This window comes from Neomonachus schauinslandi, chromosome 6 (assembly GCF_002201575.2).
Source record: "Neomonachus schauinslandi chromosome 6, ASM220157v2, whole genome shotgun sequence".
NCBI lineage: Eukaryota > Metazoa > Chordata > Mammalia > Carnivora > Phocidae > Neomonachus > Neomonachus schauinslandi.
The window spans coordinates 3,006,061-3,024,315 of record NC_058408.1 but is presented as its reverse complement, the minus strand read 5'-3'; the positions used below and the strand labels follow the sequence as shown (position 1 = coordinate 3,024,315).

The 18,255-nt window shown below is 61.5% G+C and overlaps 1 protein-coding gene across 1 annotated transcript in view; it reads right to left on the bottom strand.

Moving 5' to 3' along the window:
• The window catches only part of KIRREL1 (kirre like nephrin family adhesion molecule 1), an 85,169-nt gene that overhangs the window by 1,769 nt on the left and 65,145 nt on the right, over positions 1-18,255 (bottom strand). The window contains exons 2-12 of the mRNA XM_044916015.1: positions 13,474-13,623; positions 11,831-11,980; positions 7,391-7,548; positions 5,546-5,696; positions 4,462-4,567; positions 4,135-4,283; positions 3,827-3,954; positions 3,028-3,154; positions 2,846-2,946; positions 1,386-1,584; positions 110-217 (exon numbers count right to left, since the gene is read on the bottom strand). Coding sequence (XP_044771950.1) covers positions 110-217; positions 1,386-1,584; positions 2,846-2,946; positions 3,028-3,154; positions 3,827-3,954; positions 4,135-4,283; positions 4,462-4,567; positions 5,546-5,696; positions 7,391-7,548; positions 11,831-11,980; positions 13,474-13,623 — 1,527 coding nt within the window. The remainder of the gene's footprint in view (positions 1-109; positions 218-1,385; positions 1,585-2,845; positions 2,947-3,027; positions 3,155-3,826; positions 3,955-4,134; positions 4,284-4,461; positions 4,568-5,545; positions 5,697-7,390; positions 7,549-11,830; positions 11,981-13,473; positions 13,624-18,255) is intronic.

The window sequence follows — 18,255 nt, the reverse complement described above, 5'->3', positions numbered from 1 at the left end:
GGGGGGGGGGGGGGGGTCACCCCAGCCTCTCCTTCCCTCTGAAGAGGTGCTGCGCGGGGGCGGGGGGGGCGGGGCCGCTGTGTGTGTGCGCGGTGGGGGCCATACTCACTGCCTTTGCGGCGGCGGTAGAGGAAGAATACCAAAGCGATGAAGAAGAAGGTGAGCAGGACGCCCGCACCGATGGTGGCCCCGGCAATGATGCCCACGGGCAGCACCTCTTCAGAGGGAAGGAGAGGCTGGGGTGAGGCTGGTGGCTCACGGGGACCTGAAGGCCAGGTGCCAGAGCTCCACCGATATCCACGGACAGGAACGGTGTTTGCTCAAGTCAGGGGCAGTTGGAGGGGAAGGTCTGCATTGTGTCTGGGTTTAGGCCTGAGCTTCGGCTTGATGAGGCTTGGGAGCATGGCCATGTCCCATCCCTGCAGCTGTGACACAGCGTGATCCTGGCCCTGGGGGCCCACCTGCCCCTCTGCAGCCCACCTGCCTGCGAGGCTTGGCCTCGGCTTCCTGGGCTGGGCTGCTCTTTGAGGTTAGCTGTCTCCACAGACTCCAACCTGTCACCCGTGTCCCCACCTCTCACCACCTCCCCGGCCCCACCCCATGGCCAGGGCAGCAGCAGCACCCGCCCTCCCAGGGCTCGCACAGTTCTCCTTGGCTTCCCTGCTCCCCAGAGCTGAGTAGGACCCAGGGAACCTCCTCCAGCTTCCTCTCCCTTCCTGGCAGTCCTGGATGGATCAGATCCTCGGGAGGTTCTTCCCCTCCTCGCTGGGTCCTGCCGCACTCCCTCCGCTCCGTTCTTCCCCACCACCCCCTCGCTGGCTCTCTCAGCTAAGACGCACCTGACGGGAGCCCCCTCCTTTCTCTCCCTCGTCAGAGCTTCCAAAAAAGTCAAAGGCAATTTCTCCTTCGACATGCAGCATCTTAAGGGAGGAAGCGTGTGCCTCCTAGTAGATGAAGGATTCTCGAAGAGGTGGGGCACCACAAGCTCCTGGGCGCCTGCCACGTGCCTGGTGTTTTATAGATATTCTCACTTCATCCCCATGCCAACCCCGTGAGGTCGGTAGTAGTACACCCTTTCATGAAGCATCTGCTTTTCTCCACCTGAAGTCCTTTGCTCCCACTCTGTGTGCTCTTCCACTGACCCAAAACCCCCTCGAGGAGCAGGACCGCATCTTGGGCACCGCCATCCCGGCTGCCCCTCGTGCGGTGCCCAGCGCAGAGGGGAGGCTCAATGAATGTTTAAAAAAGGGGGTGGTTTTCCCCAGGTGAGCATCAGCGCAGGCTCTGGAGGGTAGGCCCCGAGAGAGTTGTCTCCCCATGAGGACTGCCAGGGGAGGGAGGAGGGAGCAGAACCCCCAGCTGCCCCGCACCCTGGCCACGGTCACCTCGCTCTTCCAGCTGGATGATGGCCGTGCCGGGCCCAAAGCTGTTCCAGGCCGTGCAATTGTAGTGCGTCTGGAAGTCTGCCTCCATGACATTGTTGATGGTGAGCGTGGACAGCACCCCACTGCCCGAGTTCGTCCTCTCCACCGTGTAGCGCTCCAGGGTCCCCACCTCCAGGAAGTTCTCCTTCCATGCCCAGGCCTGGGGTGGGGAGGGCAGGGGGGGATAAGGAAGGAGCAGGTGGCAGAAACAGCTGACCCACCCTCCAGGCATCCATGTCCCATGTGCCCTGTGTGTCCCTCAACCCAGCCCAGCGCTCACTCTGCAACAAACCCAAGTCACACCTGCTGCCTCAAGCCTTGGCATGGGATCTCCAGTCTAAGGGAAACAGTGGCTACCAACACAATGGAGATGTATGCCAGGAACATGCAGATATGCTTAGGGACATTCTTTAAAACGCAGATCCTTGGAGCTTAACTCTTAAATATGCAACTCCAGGGGAGCGGTCCAGGAATCTCTATTTTTCTAACAATCCCATGGATGCAGGTGCGGCTGGGCCAGTGAACGAATATTTGGCAGCCCTGATGTACTGGATGGGGAGTCAACATGTGGCCCTGGGCCTGGCTCTCCCTCGAGCCCCTGTGTGGCCTCCCCTCCCCTCTCTGGGCCTCCGTGTCCTCATCTGTAAAAGCAGAGAACCAGGCCGGAGTTGGATGCCCGGGGTTTGTCCAGCTCTGATGGTCTGAGAGTCTTCAGCTTTACCTGTAGCCAAGCCGCAGCCGGCCCCACACGAACCCACCCGGGGGGCTCTGGAGACCCATCCCAGACTCTTAGAACAGGGAGGATCTCTCGCAGCCTCCTCCATCCCTGAGTTCCCGGTCGGGACACCCTCTTCCTGTCCCCTCCCTGAGCACTGGCTCCTTTCCAGGGATCAATCCTCCTAGCTCTGCAAGGAAAGCCCCTGGGAGCTGAGCCGCCCGCTGCCCAGGCGGCCGTGGTAATGAAGTGTCCCTGGGCAGCCCTGGAGTTAGCCAAATGGTCATTAAATGTGATGAGGGGTTTGACGGTTAATGGTCATGGGAGGAATTAATGGCGCATGGTGTGGGGAAGAGGAGAACAGAGCGGGGAGAGGGAGCGGGTAGGAGGAGGAAGACAGAAGGGGGCAGAGGGCCGGGGAACCCAGGGGCAGGGTGGAGGGAGGCTGAGGAGAGAGAAGGAGATGAGGCAGAGAGAGCAGCCGGGGCGCCCCGGCCTCTCACACCTGTTGCTGCGGCCATCAGGCAGGGACACTGCCCCCATTTTGTGGATGACAAAACTGAGGATCAAAACACTCAGTAATTGGCTCAGGGTCACGCGACAAGTGAGAGAGGGGGAAGTGGCACGTGAGCAGGGACGGAGGCAGAGGGACGCAGCCTCCAGGTGGCTGGCTGTCCTCGGGCCCTGTGACAGTCGCAGCACTCACAATGCGGTCCGGGGGTGGCGTGCTCCCGATGAAACACTCCACCTTGCCCCCGTCACCCCTGACAGCGTACTGCACCGCCTCACTGGAGATAATGGGGGGCCCTGTGAGCAAGAAGACGCAGTCAGGGCCGGCGGGACATCGCAGCACTTGCCCGCCCAGGCCCAGCCCCGAAGGCCGCTCACCATTCACGTAAAGGGGCACCTCCCTCTCAGCCACGCCGATCCGAGGCACGATGGCCCGGCAGGTGTACGTGCCCGCATCGGCCTGGGTCACTGACTTCAACAGCAGCTGGTTGCTGTTACTCAGGACCTGGGCAGAGAGAGCAGCCTCGGGTGGGGAGCCAGGAGGCCTGGGCCCCTGGGTCCAAGTGGGGCCCCGCATCGGAGGCATCGGGAAGAAAGCAGGAAGGGCCACAAGTGAATTCCCAGAAGGGCAAAGGGTGCATCCCCTGACTCTAAACAGGGCCGTACTGAGGCCTGCCGTCTCTGCAAGAGTGGGCTGAGAAGGGCGGAGGCCAGAGAGGGCAGCTGGCGCTGCGTGGTTTCCCAGAGAACGCAGTCTCTCTGACGGTCTGTTCTAGAGCTTTCCCTGCCAAACAAGGCAGGAAGTTTCACCCTGAAATCCCTCTTCCTGCAATTCCAGCCCGAACTATCTAATGCAGGGGTCCGTAGAGCTGCAGAATTCAACCCTCCCACCCTCCTATGTAGAATCATTCACCGGACCTGCAGAAACTACCCCTCCCCCCTCCCCCACACATAGGTCCCCCGTCCCTCCCATGGTCACTGAACTTGCCAGCTGTTCTGCGGGGACAAGTGGGTTTTGCTCCCGAGCACTGACCGCCTCCTCCAAATCCCAAGACCCTGGAAACACTCTAGCTTCGACTTGAAAAGTAATGCTGCGCCATCCTCGCCCCACCCCCGCTCTCCCACCTGTGACCGACTCCTTCCTCCCCGCGCTCAAGATGGGTAGCAGGCGTCTTACCATGTTTGAATCCTTTTTGGTCCAGGTGAGGGTGAGGGGGGGATTCCCCACCCAGACACAGGTGAGGGTCACATCAGAGCCAATATCTGTGGTCGTGGGTTTGGGGTCAACTACGATCCGGGGGGCAACTGTGTAGAAAACAGCACTTGCTAGGGACTCAGTCTCATGGGGGGTCAGCTCTGGCTGATCCTCTCTTCCTTTGCTGCTCTGCCACCTCCCCTGACCTGTCCCCTGTCCCCCCACCCCTACCCCAGACCCTTCAAAGGTCCCTGCCCTCCCCATCCACCCCTGCCCTTCCGGCCACTCACAGTGGACATTTACTAAGGTGCTGACGTTGGTGCTCCCCACTTTGTTGTGAACCTCACAGGACACAGGCTCCGTGAAGAAGGAATAGTCGACATTTGTCTCATAGCGACTCTCATGGGCATCTTCAATCAAGAAGCCGCCCTTGGCCCACCTGGGGTGAAGGCAACACAGGGTGGGGATCAGGGCTTGGCCCCCTCTCACCCACATCCAGTAGCACGACCCCCACCCCGGCACCCCCCACTCCAGGTGCAGGGTGCCCCCAGCCCCCCCTTGCACCCCGGCACCCCCCACTCCAGGCGCAGGGTGCTCCCAGCCCCCACCCCTTGCACCTGTAGCCCAGGATCTCGGGGTTGGCTGTGGCCTGGCAAGTGAAGACAACGCGCTCCCCCTCCTGCACCGTCTGTGGCTCAATGGACAGGGTCACCGTGGGAGGGTCTGCAAAGCAGGGGACAGGAAGGGTCTTTTCTGTCCCCCAGGTTTCTTTCTCTTCCTAACACACACACCCAGCCCTCTCCCTGTGCAGAGATCTGGGAATTGGAGTCTGTAGTGAAGCAGCTCCAAAAGAGAAGCCATCTTCCTCCCCTTTACCCCACGGAGCCTCCAGGGGGCCGGCTAGGGGGCCGGGACCCAGGCTGCTGCAGGAGAGACAATTAGCGGATGTAATGGTGCACTGTGGCCACGAGGCGTCAGCGTGGCCTCGCGTGGCTCACGGAAAGGGATGGGGGTGGGGCATCTCCAGCCCCTGCCCAGCTCCCTCCCTTTTCTGGGCGGAGGGGCTGTAAGGAGCATCCCCTGAGTAGCAGGCTCTATCCTGGCTGCTTGGACGCACTCTCTCTCTCTCTCTCTCTCTCTCTCATTTAGGTGCTCCCACAGCTCCGACAGACAGGAACAGGTCCCAAGTCCCTCCTCTGAGCCCCATGGGATTAGATGTATTTCAGAATTTGGAGTTTTTAAATTTTAGAAAGGTGCTGGTGTGCACAGACCATTTACTGTGAAAGACCCCCAGCAGGGTCTGGGCAACAGCTCACAGTGACATATGGGTTAAGTAAGAGACCGTGGGGAGCCTTAGTTCATGTTTTGCCAGTAAATCAGTTTCAGTTTGGAATTTCAGAGAAGAGATCGTGGGCCTGTATTTTATTTTCTTCCACTATACAGAATTGGGAACTGAGGGTCAGAGAGATTAAGTCGCAGCGGAAGTCACAGGCTGGATTAGACGCAGGAGTTGCCTGACTCGCCGACGGTGCTTCCCCCAGCCCTCGGGGCCCGCGGCCCCTGGGTACTCCAACCAGGGCATCCAAGAGCATCTGCCCTGGGGCCCCGGGGGATCTGCATTCGGGGCTTCTCCGAGGGCGCCCCACACTCCCTTCCTCAGCCCACCCCTCCCTCCAGCTCCGCTGCAGGACCCCTGCTCACGGTGCACGTCGAGCTCGATGGAAGTCTCCTTGCCAGTCGGGGTGGCCTCGTTCACGCTGCGGCAGGTGAAGACACGCCCAATGTCCAGGTCTGTGGGGTTAATGAGCAACTGGCTGATGGTGGTCTCCCTCTTCCCATCCTTCAGCAGTTCCTGGGGTGGGACAAGTGGGGGACGGGGTCAAGCTAGAAGCCCCCTGCACTGCAATCAGGATGACCCGGACCAGAGACAGGCTTGTGCTGGAGGGGCATGTGAACTTTAACCGGAAGTGCGGCCCTCCCCACCCCACCCCCAGCCCCAGCGTCCTCCCCCAGGTCGGCTTTGGTTTGGTTTTTAATTAATACACTTTATTTTTTAGAGTTTTAAGTGTACAGAAAAACTGAACAGAAAATGCAGCGAGTTCCCATCCACCCTCCTCCCAGACCCCACGGTTTCCGCTAATGAACATGACACACAACTGACGGACCCGTGTCCAGTTTCCACCGGAGCCCACTCTGCATGTGCTACCATTCCCCGTGGTTCTGAGCCTCATTCCTGGGATTTTGTGAGTGCAGCCCCAGTCCCCTCTTCTGCACTGCCGTTGTGGCCCTCCCGGTCCGTCTGTCCTGCTCTGCTCTGGGCACACGCTGCCTCGCCCCGTGGGCCCTGTGTGTGAGCGCTCCTGCCAGACCGTGAGCCCCTGGGGGGCAGGAAGGGCTCACAGGCTGTCTCACTGGCTCAGGGTGGCCAACCTGAGGCCCCTGAATGTGGTCACAGGAACCCGTGAGCTGTTTGCCATATTCCAGCTGTGCCAGGGAAGCCCCACTGCTTGTCCGAGGGAGGCCCTGTGCTCTGACAGCAGCACACCTCTGCTGGACTGGAGCAGGGCCAGCGCCGTGCAGGGCTGCCGGCTCCCCCCCGCTGCTCGGCCAGGACCTGCTGTCGTTAGAAAACGGGAGCAGGAACGTGGACGACAAATGGCCATTAACAAATCAGCTCGTTTGGTTGCCGAAACATTTCAAAATATGTAGTCCTACAGGAGAAAAATTACACACGTCTTGGTGGTAAAAGGTTAAGCACCACTGAGGCCAAACTGTCCTGGGTCGAATGGGGAAACTAAGGCCAGAGAGCAGGGACCTGGGCAAGGTCACACAGCCTGTCAAGGGCAGAGCTAATCGGGTTCTGCCTGGCACTGCTCTCCGAGGCACATAGGGGAGCAGGTTCCCCCGGCAGCTAGCGAAGGGCTGGGCCCACCTGTATGTTGGCCCACCCGGCGATGGGGATGCTCATTCCAGCTCCGCCCAGAACATCACCCGATGGCTTCTCTGTCACAGCTTCCTCGTCTGTACAACCTACGTGGGAGCCCTGCCTCCTCAGCTTCTTCGCTGCGCCAACCAGAGGCTGAAGGACGAAGCCGGAGGTGCTCAACGGAGCACAGCCGAGCAAACCCCAGCTGTGCTGCATGCCAGCTGTGTGACCTTGGGCGAGGCATCAACCTCTCTGACCCTCAGTGTCCCTCTTTGTCGAGTTGGAAGGAACACCTGCCTTATCAAACTCCCTTGACAATTAAGAGGGACTGTCCATTAGGAGCCAGCACACACAGTGCCTGGCACACAGTAGGTGCTTAATGTAGCTGGTATTAGCATTATTCTCAGTCCCTGCTAGCCACCGAATGCGCCGTGAACTTGGGAGCTCCCTCCTCTTTGGATCCCTGCCTTCCCAGCTACACAATGGATGAGAGGCTTGGACCAGACGACCTACAAGCTCTCCTGTCACATCTGTGTCCCCCGAGTCTGGGTCAGGCCCATGTGGGAATGAGAGGCGACCTGGGATGGGGCCGAGGGGTCTGGGGGAGCTGCAGATCTCACCGTGCTGGCCACAGCGCCCTCCTGCTGCGTCCCATCCCGGAACCAGATGATGGTGGCGGCCGGCTTGGCGTTGAAAGCTCGGCACGTGAGGTTGTGGGGGGTGCCTGCTTGCAGCAGAATCACAGGGCCGCCGTCGATCCTGGTGTCCTCCGGGGGGACTGCGGGGCGAGCAGAGCCTCAGTCGGGGTGTGGCCAGCTCTGCCCTGGCGCCCACAGCCCCTGCCCCTGGCGGCATCCCTCCCGCGGCACGGCTGCGGCCACCTTAACTTGCAATCACTGTAGCTGTTGGTCCTGGGGGGGCTTCACCCCAGGCCACCAGCACAGCCCGCCCGCCCCCCACCTAGTTCTTTCCCAGCCCAGCTGGCAGGTGAGGGGGCGTGGCCGCAAATGGGGAAGAGCCGGGGTCTCCAGGACTGGAGTGCCACTCACACCCCGGGGGCCTGGCTCAGGAGGAGCGTCCTCATCTATTCCGTCCTGTGCGCCCCTGTGCCCTGGGCCAGTCCACTCCAGCCACTTCCCAAATGGACTCCCTGCCTCCAGTGCCCCCGGCCGACACATCCATCGCCGCGGGCAGGTTGGTTATTTTCTCCAGCGCAGCCAAGACTGTGCCACCGCCCCGCTCAGACACCTCTGAGGGCTACGAAGTGCCGCAAGCCCCTCAGCCCTGCACTCTCTCACGTCCTCACCTCCGCTGTCCCTTCCTGGGCCTGCTGCATGGGCCCTCCCGCCACAGCCGGCCCGCAGGGGCTCCCAGGCAGGTGCTCTGAGCTCCTAACCGACCTTGTGTTGGGGTCACTTGGGATGACTGCCGGGACCCCTTCCCAGCCAAGGCCGCTGTCCCCGGCTCCTGGATTTCTACTGTCTCCAGGGCCCAGAGGTGGTCACCGTAGGCTCCTGCTACCCGCTTGAGGGACTAAATGGGTCAGATTTCTGATGCCAAGGAATAGGAGGCCTCTTCCTGTCCCATCCTCACGGGCTCCTAAAGGCTCAGGCGATCAGATTACACGTTCCTTGAAGGTAGGGCTGCTTCTTTCTCTGAAAGCCCGAGGTCTAGCTGAGCTGGGTTGACAGCGGGTCCTCGGGGATACTGACTGAATGAAAGAACGGGGGATTGAAGAGACAGAGGCAGGATTTCGATTATCATCATTCTGGTGCACCCCGTTGTCATCAGGCCAGCAATGGGAAAGGGCTTTGTTTGCCTCTGGGAAGACCCAGAGGGGGCTCTGTGAGACAACCCTGAGAGCAGACGTGGGAGGCCCACAGAGCTTCGCAGCATGCCGGGCTGCCCCGGAGTGTGGGAAATGCCGGTCCTGAGCTGCCGTGTCCACTGGAAGGGAACCACCTGCAGCCCGTCTGTGTTCCGCTCAACTCGTGCATGCAGAGGGGTAGTTTCCAAGCAGGCTGCCCTGATTTTAAACCCTGGCACGTCTGTTTACCTGTTGTGTGATCTTGGGTGAGGCCCTCAGGTTAGAGTCTGTTTCTTCAACAGGGACGTAGCAGGACCTAACCAGGGGGCCCTGGTGAAGGTCAGCGGGGGTGCTGGGTATGGACTACAGTGTGCAGGCCCGTGTGACACCTGGGCTGTGTTTGCTCAGCTGCTCAGACGAGAGCCAGCAGCGCCCCCAGTTCCTGGCCGGCAGATTAGCCACTGAGTCCCCGGCTCCTCCTCTTTGCTTGCTGCTCTGCCTGGTCCCCCTGTCAGACGGTGCTCAGGGTCTCCTGGTCTGTGTGGGCCCCTCTGAGGTCACACCTGCTGTCTCACCCAGGAAGGACGTCCTGGATGGACAGAGGTCCTGCCCCTCTGCGGGGGACACCGTGTCCTGGGTCAGAGGGAAGGCTTCTCCTCCCATCGGCTCTCCCTTCCCTAGAACGCTGGCCCTTTCCCCTCGTTCAGGCAAGACCGTCCATCTGTCGCCTCTGTCGCTAACCCATCTTTCTCTCTGTTTCTGGGGCAAAGGAGAATAAGGCCACTGAAGTGTCTGCTCCACTATCAGAGGGTGCGTGTTCGTGTGGATGCTTGTTTATGAACAAATTATTATGATCTGTGACAAATCTGTATCTCAATATGTACATGTGTCTGTGGCCTCAGTTTCCTTGTTTGTAAAATTTTAAAAATAACATTGACGGCTCTTCCCCAGAGGTGATGCTGTGAAGTCGAAATGAGATCCCAGACGTGCAGCCGGTAAGCTGTGATGTGATCCGGTGTTTCTGCCGTTCGTGGAATGCTGACCAAAGGGCCCAAGTACCACGCGTACCTGATTGCATTTGAAGCTCACCACAAAGTGTACTTCATTAACCCTTTCGTGGTAAATACCATGGACCCCAATTGGCAGACAAGGTCCCTGAGGCTCAGAAAGGTTAAGAAATGTGCTCGGAGGCAGGAGAGTGAGTTAAGCCGCAGGGCTGGGGGGGACCAGGCCCACCGGCCCTGGAGCCGCGCCCCTCCCCGCGGCACTCGGGGGGGCTGTAGGCCTGCAAGTGGACGCCGCGTCTGCATCTGCGTCTGCAGGGGAGCGGAAGGCCGCCGCTCAGTCCCGCCGCAGGGAGAAGGAAAGCCTGGCCTGCGGTGGGGGCAGGGAGACCACCAAGGGCTGTGGCTGCAGATGAGGGGTCTACCAGGTACTGGACGCAGCCCACTCTCGACTCTGCCCTGCCCAGTCTCCGGGCTCCGGCGCCGTGACGAAGGTGTACGTAACCAGGTGAGCAGGGAGCATTCGAGACACAGCCTGTCTTCTTGGCCTGCATGCGGCCGCAGGTGGCAGGGCGTCTGGGAGAGCGATGAGCAAGCACGAACCTCTCACCTCTTTCCCTCTTGGGGCCTGTCCCTGCCCCTCATGCCCCCCAAACCCCCCTCAGTGGCTTGCAAGCTTTTAAACAAGGTACTCCTCCACCTAGGGTCCCCATTGATACTCTCCTCTTCCAGGAAGCCTTCCTTAAATGAACCAAGCCACTGGATGCCATTATAAGCCCCATTCCTGCAGTACCTAGGGGTTTAGCTGGCCTTTTTTTCATCTTTATTTCTCTGTCTCTGGAGGTCTGGGGCAGGAGAGGGAAGGGAGTACCAGGGGCTCCTTGTTAGGATGGGAGTTCTCCAGGTCAGAAGCAGTACCTCCAGAACCCACAACCGAGGCGGTTAGGGAGGGAAAAGAAGACGGACGGACTCCCCAGAATCTCGTGACTCCCTTAGATGGCCCGGGCTGGCGCGGGCTCACACACACCCCAGGAGGGACGGGAAGTGCGGTCATGGCGCCCCACGCCCATCCCTGGCGGCCACCTGACTCTCTTTCCCTAACCTCAGTCCTGTGCCTTGCTCACCAGACAGGAAGAGCGAGCCCCCCGCCAGGCTAGAGTCCTAGCCCTGCGGGGCCTTGACACCCTGACACCTCAGTGCCCAAGCTCTGCGGTTCACAGCTCCCTGGGCAGGAGCAGCAAAGCAGCTGAGAAAAGGGTGATACCACCTTATTGATGAGCAAGCTGATACCCAGGGGTCATGACCTCTTCAGGGTCACAGCGCCAAAATGGCCCTGGGCTCCTGACTCCCAGCTCCCAGTCCAGCCTGTCCCTGACACAAGGATGACTTCCTGTCACCTTCTCACTCCCACCCTCCCCCCAGGTAAAACCTTCCTGTGTCCAAGCTCACGGTCTCTGCTCCTCTCCCCCCATCCCTTCCAGGGGCGTTCCCAGGTCACAGATTTCAGGCAAAGGGATGGAAAAGAGGGAACAGGACAGATCAAATGAAGGCAGGAGAAAGGAACGGGACAGCATGGAGGACAAAAGGAAGAGGGAGGGTCATGGGCAGAAGGAAGCAGAGCAGAGGCCGAGGCCAGGGAGGGCACCAGGCTGGAGGGAGCTCCTGCAGGGTCCAGTCCCCTCATTCCGCAAATGGCCCCGGTGTTCTCACAGAGGGACATCTGCTTGGCGCCAGCAGGACCCAGCCCACCACCCCAGTTCTCAGCCCTCAGGTCTTGTTCCTTCCGGTCTTGCTCCTTGGCTCCCAGAAGGGCCCCCAGGGCAACCTCAGTGCCCAGGGAGGGAAGGAGTGGTGAAGGGCAGTAGGGGTTGAGTGAGGAGGAAAAGGAGCCCCCGGGGCAGCTGCTGGGGCTGGGGCAGCAGAGGGGGAGGACGGGAGAAGTTCCCTCACTGACAAGCCTGGGCCAGGAGTGGATGCATCTCCAGCACCCCAACTGCTCTGCCCTGGGGGAGCCTCGTGTCCCGCAGGCAGAGCCCAATCCAGCTGGGCACAGAGGATGCCAGGCCTCGTGCACCCGTGGTCCCGCCAGGGGGGCCCATGTGCCCGCTTCACCCTCTTCTATTGGACTTGGCTTTGGAAGAAGTTTAGAGAAGGATCTGGGGGGCAGTGGGGACAGGCCTGAGGCCAGGAAGGAGTGAGGAGTCAAGGGGACAGGAGGGAAAGAGCGAGAGGAGGGGCTGGGGCATTACTGAGCACGGTGAGCTTGGCCCGCCGTGAGCGCAGGGCGGCCTCCGTGGCCTGGCACTCGTAGGAGGCGTCGTCGGACAGCTCGGCATCCGTGATCTCCAGGTTGTATTGCCCAGCATCCGCAGAGCCCACGACCCGGTACCGCGGCCAGGCTGCAGGGACACAAAGGGTGAGCGAGGTGAGCCCCGCCCCAGCCTGGGAACCGGCCTGGGACCCAGCCCCGACCGCCCTGCCCGCCAGGCTTCTCTCTGTCCCCAGGTCTCATCCCCTTGCCCCATGGCGGGGGCTGCGTCCCGCCTAGGCCACTTCTCCTCTCTCCTCCCTCCTCCCTGGCCTGGGACCCCGTCCGCAGTCCCATGTGTGACACCCCGATGTCACAACGTCCTACAGTGAGTCTGGGGGCCCTGCAGCAGGAGCGACAGGGAGACAGAAGGGGGAGAGGAGCAGAAATCTCTGGAGCTGTTTGCAGACAAACGTCTCTCATAATAATAGGAAAGGAAGAGGAAAAAAGCCAAGAGAAAAGAGAGGGGGAGGGCATGTGGGCGCTGGAAATATAGGGCATCGCAGCACAGATGGGGTTCCCTGGGGCCGGGGGGAGCCAAGGCAGGCCAAGGCCTCGCCGTACCCGTGACGCGGGGGACGGATGAGGCAGGTCCTGCCCCTGAAGGAGCCCCTGACCCACGCGGTCCCTGGAGAAGCCACGGCTGTGGCAGGTGGGCCTCTGAGCCTCTGGCCCCCTCTGGCTCAGCCTCCCCTGCCCTCCCCTGCAGGCTCGCACCCCCTCCCCTGTCCCCCTCTCCCAGGCTCCCCACCGGCTCCCTCCCATTATCTCCCTCTGCCCAGGGGTTATCGATCCTTCTCACTCCATATCTATTGATCTCTCTCTCCCAGTTTCTCTTTCTTTCTATCATCAGTAGATCCACTAGCCTATCTCTTTCTCTACACGGACAAATTTCCCCTACCTGTGCTAATATGCAGAAGCCACAGCAAATAATTTTAAGCCCCAGACAACAGAAAGAATAAAAATATACAGCCCCTCCTGGGCTTTCGGCATTACACTGCTTTCAGGCCTGCCGTGGCTTTTCACAAAACACCATCTCTCATTTGGTTCAACACTCACGAATGCCGTGCACAGGCCCGTGACGACTACAGCTCTCTTACACAGTGGTGAACGAAGACCAGAGAGGTGCAGCGGCTTTCCTAAGTAGCCCCGCTCACAGGTGGCAGAGGCAGCTCCAGAACCCGGGGGCTTCCCCCTCAGCACGGCCAGGAGGCCTTCCCAAAAGTCCCTTTACTTGTTCTGGAATACAGGAGGTCGTTCGTCCGTCCTGTTTGACTGAATCGCTAGGTAGCTTCAGCGCGGGCTGCACAGCGCCTGATACAGGCTTCTTGGATGAACACGTGCGTAAGCGCCCAGGCTGAGGTTACAAGGGGTTTCTGGCCTCGGAGCAGACGTGGCCTGGGCTGGGGCAGGAGGGAGTCTGGAGCTCAGGAGGAGAGGGCAAGGCTGCCCGCACTCAAATGGGAGAGGGGAGGCTGGAGCACGGAGAGGGAGCGCAGTGAGGAGCGCGGTGAGGAGCTAGGTGAGGGCGCCGGGCCGGGAGCAGGACAGTCTGGATGCCAGCCCGGTGGGCAGCCCACTCACCTTTGAGGCCCTGGCCCATGCCCAGCGCCAGGCCATCCTTGGTCCATTGCACGATGCCCGAGTAGTTGAGCAGCACGCAGGGGAGCACGGCCCGCTGTCCCGCCACCACAGTCTGGTCGGCCGGCTCCTGGCTGAAGCGGGTCTGGGTCCCTGGCAAAGCCAAGCCGGCACTGGGTAAGGACGTGCAGGAGGGAAGGGGCTCCACCAAGGGGCCACCCTCCCAGGCCCCCACCCTGCCCTCCTGTCCCTGCCCCACTTCAGCCCAGCCCCTTCCCGCCAAGAAGCCACGTGCCCGCCCTGGATTCCTTCCTCCCCCCTGGCCCAGGGGAACGGGTTTCAGGAGTGGAGGCGCTCAGCAATCAGAGAGAGCGGCGCAGTGTTATATAAAGACTTGAGATGGGGCTCCTGCCACCCTCTCGTGCCACAGACAGGACACAGAGGCCCGGGGGGTGAGCGTGAGTGAGGGGCAGAGTGCGGATTCAGAGCCTGAGCCTCGGCCCTCCAGGCCCCGGTCCTGTTCCGCCACCCGCCGCCTCACCCCCACCCCTGTTCCCAGGTGCTGCATCCGTGACCAAAGCTGCTGGTCGTGCACCACCCCTGCAATCCCAGGGCATGAATACGCACCGCACCCCTGCCCGCACGTGTCACGCGAGCCGCCACGAGGTAGCACACATGGGCCGCCATGCAGGGACAGCCCCCCACGACGTGCCCAGTGGGCACACAGGGCAGATTCCCCGGGCAGGCACCTCACATGGCTGAACACCGGCTTCCCGGGGCTCCAAGTGCCACCAGCAAACCTCGGAGCCCACTTCTTGGCACACCCGCCGCGTCCCGCGCGTCTGCCCCTTGTCCCCGAGCTCCGGGGCACGCGTGGGCACACACGGACACACTGGCCCGCGCCCCGCCGCCCACGCGGTGGGAGCCAGGCGTGCGTGTGACTTTGCTCGTCCCTCCCTCCGGCTGCTGAGCCACACATGGCAGCCCGGCTGGCAGCCCGGCCGGGAGCGTTTGATTAGAGAGCTGCAGAGTAATTGCCTTTAATTGTGGAGCCTAAATGGAGCAGGGAATTGGACTGTGGCTGCCCCAACCCCCGGCCCCCACCCCCAGCGAGCCCGCCCTGGTCCCGCGGGTGGGGCAGGCTGTGGGAAGGGGGGAGGTGGCAAAGGGAGAGGTCTGGGGCTTCCTAGCTTCATCCCCAATCTGTCACACCACTGTGACCGAAATCAGCTTTGCCCACAGCTCAGGGGACTCCTCCCTCTTCTTTCCCTCTCCAGCTCCCACGTCTCTGCAGAGACCACGATCCCCAAATCCAACCCTTTCCACAATGTCTCTGATGCTCCATCACTCCAGTGTGTAAGCAGAGGGAACTTGTCCCCCCTTCTGAGACCTCCCTCTAAGCCACCAGAGACAGGCCCCAGGTCTTGTCCCCTCCCTTCTGTCTCCTCTTCCCGCTCCATGTCTCCCCTTCTTTCCAAACTGGCCCCACATTCCCTTCTTCCAGGAAGCCCTCCTGGATTGATCCCTTAGCTCCTCGGACAGACACAGCGTGTCCCATCTCCCAGTCCTGCTATCACAGCTCTATCCATGCATTTCCTGTCCCAGACTCTAAGAGTTTATGCCTGTGTTTTTATCATGGGGTAGAATGCAGCCGGTGAAGGGAGGTGTTTGCCTTGTCCGTTCTAACAGAAGAGGAGCTTCTCCCCTAAAGCCAAGGGCCATGCGATCTCCTCCCTCTGAGTCTCCCTGGACATCTGACGTCCACGTTGTCTGCTGCACACAAAGGGGACCAAGAGAGAGGGGGCAGGGCTGGGAATGACGGCCAGCGTATGATTTGATACACGAGGCAGCCTCTTCCCTCTCGGTTAACTGTACAAATCCAGGAAGTTAGCGACCCCCAAATCTGCTGACCTGGCCGCCGTCTGTGGCTCCCAGAGAAGCCAAGGGTGAGGTTCACCCACATTTCCCGGGACTCCAGCGGCAGGTGCCGGGATCCTGGGGGAGGGGTGGGTCAGGTGAGCATCCAGCATTGTTAATTCAGGCATTGCCCTCATTATTATTCAAATGTATTCATATCCTTGCACATTCTCCAGGGCAGCTCCACACTGCAAGCTCCCCACATGCACGTTTGTCCTTCCCATGGCCCCGGAGCCCAAGTCAAGGGCTTGGGAGTGGGGTGGCCCGTTACCCCGGCCCAGAGATGGGACTCGTATTCACGGCTTTCCTGAGCGTGGAAATGGGACCCGGACACCCTGTTCTCCCGGCGAAGTCTCCAGCAAACACTGAGAAGCTGCTCTTTGTCCACGGGGAGCGAGCGGGCAGGATGGGGGGAGCCCTTGTGGTCAGAGTCAGAGATGGGGAGCGGGCAGGACGGAGGCGCACTGCAGCTTCCCCAGCCCGCTCGCCTGTACGTGACGGGTCTGCACAAGGACCGCGGGGCCCTTTCAGGGGCACAGGTGTAGGAGCAGACAGGTTTGCGTAATGCCTCTGCCGCTTCCTAACCGTGACCTTGGCCAAGTCCCTCTCGGAGCCTCACTTCCTCACTGGTACTGCGGGGTGTGATAATGCCCTCCTCCCGGGTTCCCTGGAGGCTAACGGGATGAGGGGTATGACCGGCCTGGTACAAACCCTTGCCTGTGCCCACTAACTGGCAACTATGGCCCTTATCTGTCCCGGGCAGCTAGATGGTTACAGGTGCCCCTGGAAACCCGAGCAAGGACATGACAGAGAAGGCAGTAGCCATCAAGACGACGTGGAAGCAATGACTGAAGAGTCCAGAGAGCAGGGAAAATGAAGAGGTCTCGGGAATCGTCCTCGATGGGAAGGCCCCTAGATCCTGACCCTGCAAAAATCACAAGCGAGTCTTCCCGCCCCCCCGCCCCCGCCACAGCCCCTGCAGTCAAGACCGGGCCTGAGACAGGCTCCACTCCTCTCTGCACACCCCAGGCTTCTGCCCCCCTTCCAGGGCCTTGCACAGCCCATTCCGGGGGCTGGGGGGTGGTGGGGAGACACTGTTGCCCCCACTCCCTCGGGATTCGAAGTTACTTCCTCTGGGAAGTCTTCCTGGACTTCCCATGAGCCCTGAGAGCCCCTTTTACTCACTTCTCACCCCGCGATCCTATGGCCCCTGTGGTACTGCCCGTCGCTGCCCCAAGCCCAGGAGACTCGAGTCCAGGCTGTGTGCCTCAGAGCTCTGGCCCCTCACCCAGCGTGGGGCCCGGCTGCCAGGCCCACGGCAGGTGTTCTGAAGCAGTGAGAGATCCTGCCGTGTGACCCCACCCCCACCGTCCCCCAGTCAAGGAAAGGAGGCAGAGGGCAGAGCTCGCCTGCCCTGGTCAGGCTCCCAGGTTCCAGCGGACGCACAGACAGGGCAGGGTCGTGGAGGGACAGGCTAGGTTCTCCCTGCAGAGGCACAAGAACAGCGCTGGGCAGGGCGCAGTCAGTCCTGAGAGGCTCCCTGGAGGAGGGAGTGTGGACTAGAGCTGGGAGGGGTAAGGAGGCAGGACCCCAGGTTCTGATGCAATGATGGGATCACCAAGGGGAAGCCTAGAAAGTGAGCAGTGAGGGACAGACACTGGACAGGGCACCACAGCAAAAGGGCAGACGCGTCCTGGTGGCGTTGCGACAAAGAAGGAGGTACTGGGGATGCCCCCGCATGTCACAAAGGCACCCCGAGCCAGTCCCGGTGGCCTATCAAGGACACACACACATATGCTTCCGAGGCCCTGGGGGCCCAGGCCTCCACCAGCTGTGGCCGAGCAGAGCCCAGCCCGCGCTGCAGCCTGGGGGCGGGGGGCATGGGGGGCAGACTGCAGTCCCGCCTGGGCCCGCGCCCCGCTCGCAGGAAATAAAGCCAGCGCGGAACAGAAATGCAGGGGCATGGCCCACGGCGGCGGGAGAGGACTCGGGTGAGCCTGACCGCAGACAGACCCCGACCATTGTCCAGCCTCGCCCGCCCTGCCCGGCAGCTCCAGCCTGGGGCCAGTGCGAATCTGCGGGTGGGCTCCCAAGTGAATTCCCACAGGCTTTGATCCGTGGCCTCCCTGTCCTCCGACGCAGTTACAGGTGCGGGGGAAGCCTTAGCAACCATCACGAAGACAGGCGGGGAAGGACACGCGGCCGCAGGCACAGGGCCACACAGCCTGAGGGGAGGCTGTCGGGGCAGGGCACAGAGCCAGACACCCACGCAGAGGCCGGGGAGAGCCAGGGACACGGAGGAGACTGGAGGACAAGCACCAGGCAAGGCGGATCTTGGTGAGGAGGAGGCCAGGAGAGGAAGAGGCAGGCCCGAGACGGTCATCCAGAGGGAAAGACAGCAGGCAGGACCCGCTGACACAAAGACCCTGAGTGCCACAGGCCAAGGCAGAGGAGAAGGAAGGCCGAGGTCCTGAAGATGGAGGGGGAGAGGCGGAGGGCGGGGGCGGGGACCCAGCGTGGCCATGGGGCCAGGACCCCCATGTCTGCTGCACGTCTCCCCTTTAGACTCATGCAGTGAGGCTGGGGTCCCAGACTCCTGGTGCCCCCCACTTCCAGGGCGCCACGGGACAGGACACTCCCGGGAGGCTCAGCCAGGGTTTGGGGGCAGGTGAACAGCAGAACAGGGTCGGGAGGGCAAGGGGAACACGGAGGGACCCTGGGGAGAAATGAGGAGGGTCCTGGGGGGGCGCTCTGCGCTTCTCGCACAATTTGAGGAGGGGTCAGAGCTGCAGAAACCCCCATTCCCAGCCTCTTCCCCGTGCCCCCCCCTCCCCCCCACCACCCCCCCCCCCCCCCCCCCCCCCCCCC